General features: G+C 42.8%; 1 protein-coding gene across 1 annotated transcript in view; it reads left to right on the forward strand.

Moving 5' to 3' along the window:
* SPATA12 (spermatogenesis associated 12) overlaps positions 1-4,058 on the forward strand; it is a 74,333-nt gene extending 70,275 nt beyond the window's left edge. The window contains 3 exon segments of the mRNA XM_063113406.1: positions 3,470-3,615; positions 3,617-3,826; positions 3,828-4,058. Of these exon segments, the coding sequence (XP_062969476.1) occupies positions 3,470-3,615; positions 3,617-3,826; positions 3,828-4,058 (587 nt within the window).
* The last annotated feature ends 1,942 nt before the right edge of the window (positions 4,059-6,000 follow it).

Consider the following 6,000-nt stretch of genomic DNA (forward strand, 5'->3'; position numbering starts at 1 on the left):
ACAATAAGACAGAGCTGCTAACATTTGTATCAATTTTGCCATTCATTTGCTGCAGTGCTACTTGAGTTGCTGTACCTCCTTAAATTAACTTGCCAACTCTCTCTCCTAAAAAGGACTCAGGCAGTCATTTAAATATTTTCTGACTCACAATGCTGGCCAACGATTAATGAAGCCCTGCCCAGCCCAGAACATAAGAAATGTGAGTGATTTGCTAAGAAAACCACTTGAGTTTGCAAGACTGCACAGGGCTTTTGTAAATTTAAAGCCATGCTGGAGAGAAACAGTCCTCCCCACCCCCTTGGGAGATGTGTCATACAGAAAGGTTACAGAAGGTCAGCTAAGCTGCACCTTCTGAGACTGGGCAAGCACTGAAGTGCCAAACCTCAGCTTGATAACACACTTCCTTGTTTTGGGGTTGGGTTATATCATTGTGTTTTTCCCCTAACTTTCCATGCGCACACACATGTGTACACACCCCTCACTAAAGGCTGGAAATAAAATCCCTATGAACTGCTTGTTCTAACAGCCTAAGGGAATATGCTAAGCCAAAGGATCTTAGATTTTGAAGATTTCAAAACAATTTCTATTGCATATAACTTTTTTCTCTCCAGAAACAAACTAAAAACTCAGCCCAATTTAATGCTTTTTAAAATTGTTGTTTTTTTTTTTTTTTGAAACAACATTGATAAATAACTCCAGTCACACACATACACACACAATTTTTTTTTTTTAATGGGAGCTCCTCACCCCAGCTGAGAGTACAATGAGGTATGAGTGGGTCTAAAGTTTCAAATGTAGTTTCCCAGGTTGTTCCTTAAGTTTGGAAAAGAAGATTCCTAGTGATACAAATGTAGGCACTTTGGTTTTTATTTCTTCTTCCTTGAGAAAAAAATCACATATTTGTGCCAAAACATTACATCTGGAACACATAAGTGCATGTAGGGGTGTAAACTAAACTTGTAATATGTGATATTATTCCTTTCTTATTTTTATTCCATTCTTCAAATGATGATGCCAGTGAATTGGGGGGAAGAGGGGAGCAAAAATTGCTTTAGTAGCAGAATCTTTAGCTCAAATGAAATCCTACCTTTTCACCCAATGGATAAAATAAGTTAAAATGGGGCCTAACTCCAAAACTCCCACCACTACCTGGTGCCCCCAGGGAACTATGGAGGTCCCCAGTTCCCACCACACTTGTCAAGGCATGGAGGTGACAGTTATGGGAGTACTCATCTCGGGGATCTCCATCTCGCCCTCAGCATGAAGGAAAACCAGGTCTGCCATATGTGTGGTCAGTGCCAGAGGCATCCCATTTCACAAATTCAGGAGTTAAGTGTTTTATCCAATGTCTCCAGCCTTAAATTAGACACTAGACTACACTGTGTCACTTTCTTCAACAAGGAAAAGAAACACTTTCACCCCTGGATTTTGGTCTGTGCAGCTTGAAGTATGAGACCCTGAGTGTCTACTTGGCAGACTTAGCAACTAGGGGAGCTGAGACAGTGATGTGTCCAGTAGAAAGTATTCCAGGTTCCCGACAATATTATTAAGATGGTGAAACTCCCCAAGTGAGCTACAGAGTCAACACAACCCCTATCAAAATCTCAGCTGCCTTTTTGCAGAAATTGACAAGCTGATCCTAAAATTCATATGGGGACCCAGGATAGCCAAAATAATCTTGAAAAAGACAAAGTGGGAGGATTAATACTTGCTGATTTCAAAACTTACTATGAAGCTATAGTAGACAAGACAGTGCAGATGGCAATATTGGCATGAGAATAGACATATAGATGAATGAAATAGAATTGAGTGTGCAGAAATAAACACTTGCATTTATGGTCAGTTGTTTTTGACAAGGGTGTCAAGACAACTCAATGGAGAAGAACAGTCTTTTCAACAAATGGTGCTGAGCAACAGGACAGCCACATGCAAAAGGATGAAGTTGAACCCCTGCCTCAAACCACACACAAAAATCAACTCAAAATGGATCAAAGACCTAAATCTAAGAGATAAATCTACAAAATTCTTCAAAGAAAACATAGACATAAATCTTCATGACCCTGGATTGTGCAAAGGTTCCTTAAGTATGACACGAAAAGCACAAGCAACACAAGAAAAATAGAAAAACTGGACTTCACCAAAATTAAAACCTTGTGTTTTAAGGGACACCATCAAGAAAGTAAAAAGACAACCTTCAAAATGGGAAAAAATATTTGAAAATCATATATTTGATAAGGGACTGAAGCCAGAATATATAAAGAATCTGTACAATTCAATAATAAAAAGACATATAACCCAATTTAAAAATGGAAAAAAGGCCCAAATATACATTTCTCCAAAGAAGCTATACAAATGGCCAATAAGCACATGAAAAGATGCTCAACATCATTAGCAATCAGGGAAATGCAAATCAAAACCACAGTGAGATACTACTTCACACCTACTAGGATGGCAATAATAAAAAAGACGAATAATAATGAGTATTGGTGAGGAGGTGGAGAAACTGGAATCTTCATACACTACTGGGGAGGTGGTAAAATGGTGCAGCTGCTTTGGAAAATAACTTGACAGCTCCTCAAATTTTTAAATACAGGCTGGCCAGTTAGTTCAGTTGGTTAGAGCACAGCCTTATAACACCAAGGTCACAGGTTTGGATCCTCTTACCAGCCAGCCACCGAAAAAAAAAAAAAAAAAAATTAAATATGGAGTTACCATATGACTCAGTAATTCCACTGCTAGGTATATATTGAAGAGAGATAAAACCATAAGTCCACACAAAGTTGTACACTCTTCCCTGGGGAGGGGGAGATTCGGGGCAGCGAAAAAAGAAGAGAGTTGTGTACGGATGGAGAAAGTGCTCTTGGGGATAGCTTAATAGTTGGCAAGCAACGCGTATAAAATGAGCCCATTATGTTGATTTTTAAAGATACTCACAGCTATGCCCACCTGTACATAAAAACAAGAGAAATATGTGCCCAGCTGTTCATAAACATGCTCTCTGGAAGCAAGCCTGAAATGGGGGAGGTAGAATTTCACTTTTCACTCTACTTCTGATTATTTTGCATTTGTGTATAGTAAGAATATAGTCTGAATTTCTTGTGAAAAAGAGCACTTGTTTTTCTAGCCAAAAGGGAAAAAAAGAGAGAGGAAGCCACTGGAGTTGGGCAGTGTGGGAAGTTCTGAAAATGGACAAGAGCAAAAGAGCCTGCCAAGTAGTGGGAACAGCAGGAGCAAAGATGTGCAACCAGAAGAGCTTCTGTGGGACTGTCGGATCAGCTCTATCAGAGTGTTTGGTGGGTGACTGCAAGGGGTGGGGGAGGTGGCCGAAGATGCATCAGAACAGTGCATTGAAGCAGCCACGTTGCAAGGGTGTTGCATGCCCCTCAGGGACTGTGGGCCTCCTTGTCTTTCTCCAACTCTGGCTAAGTGCCCCATACTCTCTGTCTGGAGCATTCTGGTTTTGACTTAGGCCCCACATCCAATTCTGCCCAGACTTGTAGGTCCACCTTAGAAAAGTCAGGAGACACCTGGGAAATCAAGGCAATGACCTCTTCCAGCCTTGTTGTCCCATGGCCACCCAGAGGCCCTGGGGCAGCCACTCAACATCCCAATAAACCCTCACTGTGTACCAGCATTATGCCAGGGTCCAGGTATTTAGCCAGAAGCAGCCTCTGCCCTCCCTGAGTTGACATTTCGTGGGGATGTGCACCAAAGCGAGGCCTGTTGGAGATGTTTAGAAACAGTCATCTCTCTTGACATCACTGCTTCCCATATAAATCTTCTAGGAAGATCTTCCTCACCTCCAACTCTCCTGATACAGCTGTCAGAGTCCTCAGCAAATTATTCATGACTCCACACATCAACTTCCTGGTCTGGAAGATGGGGATAATAAGAGAACCCATGCCCCAGGATGGCTATAGAGACTACATGAGCATGTAGGTGCAGAGCCCAGTAGCACAAGGTACAGCCATTCAAATCAACTGGCATTTATCAAGGGCTGCTCTGCCAGTTCCCTCTCTACAGTATACTCCAACACATCTACACATGCACTGCTATAATCAATAAGAATCTTGCATCATCTGAGAGCCTGGTAACACTGTTTGGGCCTTTGCACATGCTGCTCTCTGCCTTGCATCCCCACCCCTGCCCCCAGTAGGAGTGACCCATAGCCATCCTGTTCTGTATCTTCTTAGATGTCACTTTTTCCAAGAAGCCTCCCAATCACACCTCTTCCCCAATATTACAGACGAGAAACCCAGACTCAGAAAGGTTACATTACTGGCACAAGGTCAGACAACTCAGATCTCATGTTCTTAATCCCCGGGAAACTTACACAGAATTAAATAACACCAATTGAACAATCAATCAGTCAATAGAGAGTGGGAAGTATGCACCTCCCGGTCACTGATCCTATACATTTTCATCTCATTTTTTCCATCAAAGTCCTGCTCACTACTTTCCCTCTAGGTGATTCCCCTTAGGTGATAAGGTGGATACAATCTAATGACACAAAAGAGGAAGGAGTCCATGGCCAGGGCAGGGGGGGTGAGGTAAGTCTTACTATGTGTAGGGTATAACTCCAGCAGTGCCCCCTAGGCTCATGCTCTTTCCCAGGTGGCAGTTTCAGAACACATCAGTGCTCAGGTCCCACACTCTGTAAAGGAAGGCACGAGACTTCATGTCGACCATCAGGGCACACAATGCCAAGATCTTACTCCAGCCACGTGCTAGGACCTGGGGTGAGGCAAGAGTTCTGCCCACACTGCAGCATTTCCCCTGCCCCTTCCCCAGTAAGACAGAACATTTCCAGGGCTCAAAAGCAGACTGGCCACACTGAGAGTTCCCCCAAAACCTTGGGCTCCATATGCATGGAATAGTCTTCCCCCAGATATCCACATGGCTGTTCCCTCATTCATCTGGGTTTCTACTCGAATGCCACCTCCTCAGAGACATCTTCCCTAACCGAAGCCAGCTCTGCCTCCATCCCACCATCCTGGATCCTCTTACCAGGTTCATCTTCGTTACACTGATCTCTCTCCCCTCTGACACCATATTATAGATCTAGTGTTCTATAGTAGATCTCTGCCACTAGGATATAAACTCCACAAGGGAGGAATGCTGTCAGTTTTCTTGACTGATGTGGGTCAGCATCAGGGTAGTGCCTGGCACAGAGCTGCCCTCCCTCCATAGATGTTTCTTGAATAAATGAAGTAATGAGTTGAGCTAAGTGGCTAAGGCACATGTGTAGATATGACCTCAGTTAAGAACAGTCTTCCCAGTCCTCTTTTTTTGTTAAGTGTGTGCCCGTTTTCATAACGGAATGAACAATTTTCAAAGTGAAGAAAGGAGATCTTGTCCCCAAATCTCTCCACAGCAGACCCCTCTCCACCCACCAAGCAGGTGATCTCCAGTGAAGAAACTTGAACTGACTCAATAAATTAGAATCATATATTAAAAACATTTCATTTTCAACCAAGTTTTAACCTGTACATGTGAGCTGATATGAATCAGGGAATATTTGTACAAACCATTAACAAAATGAGTCCAAGGATTACTTTTTTAAAAATATAACTATGGTCACAATTAATAAATTGATTAAGGAATGATTCAGAAAAATCCAGGAAAGAACAAAAGAGTGAAACAAACACCCCACCCAATACAGTTCTGTATTCTCAATAAATGTTCCTAAGTGACAGAATGAAGAAGCACCCATTGAGTGAAGTGAGGTGTGGTGAACCTGAACAATACAGGGGCCTGAACAATACAGAACTTGGCCTTGAAGGTTTCTAAGCTACGGCAATGGCCTTTTCACTTGATGCCTCTTTGACACAAGCCCCCTCTGGAGACACATGACTCAGTAGCACATTGGTCAGGGGCTCAGGGACCTTAGTGATGGCACAGAAGTAGAGACAGCTCTCTGGGATGGATATTGATGGATGGATGAAGGATGGTCAGGATACAAAGCAGACGGGAGCTGTAGCATGCAGAAGCCTGGAGGCC

Source organism: Cynocephalus volans, chromosome 11, assembly GCF_027409185.1.
Source record: "Cynocephalus volans isolate mCynVol1 chromosome 11, mCynVol1.pri, whole genome shotgun sequence".
Classification (NCBI taxonomy): Eukaryota; Metazoa; Chordata; class Mammalia; order Dermoptera; family Cynocephalidae; genus Cynocephalus; species Cynocephalus volans.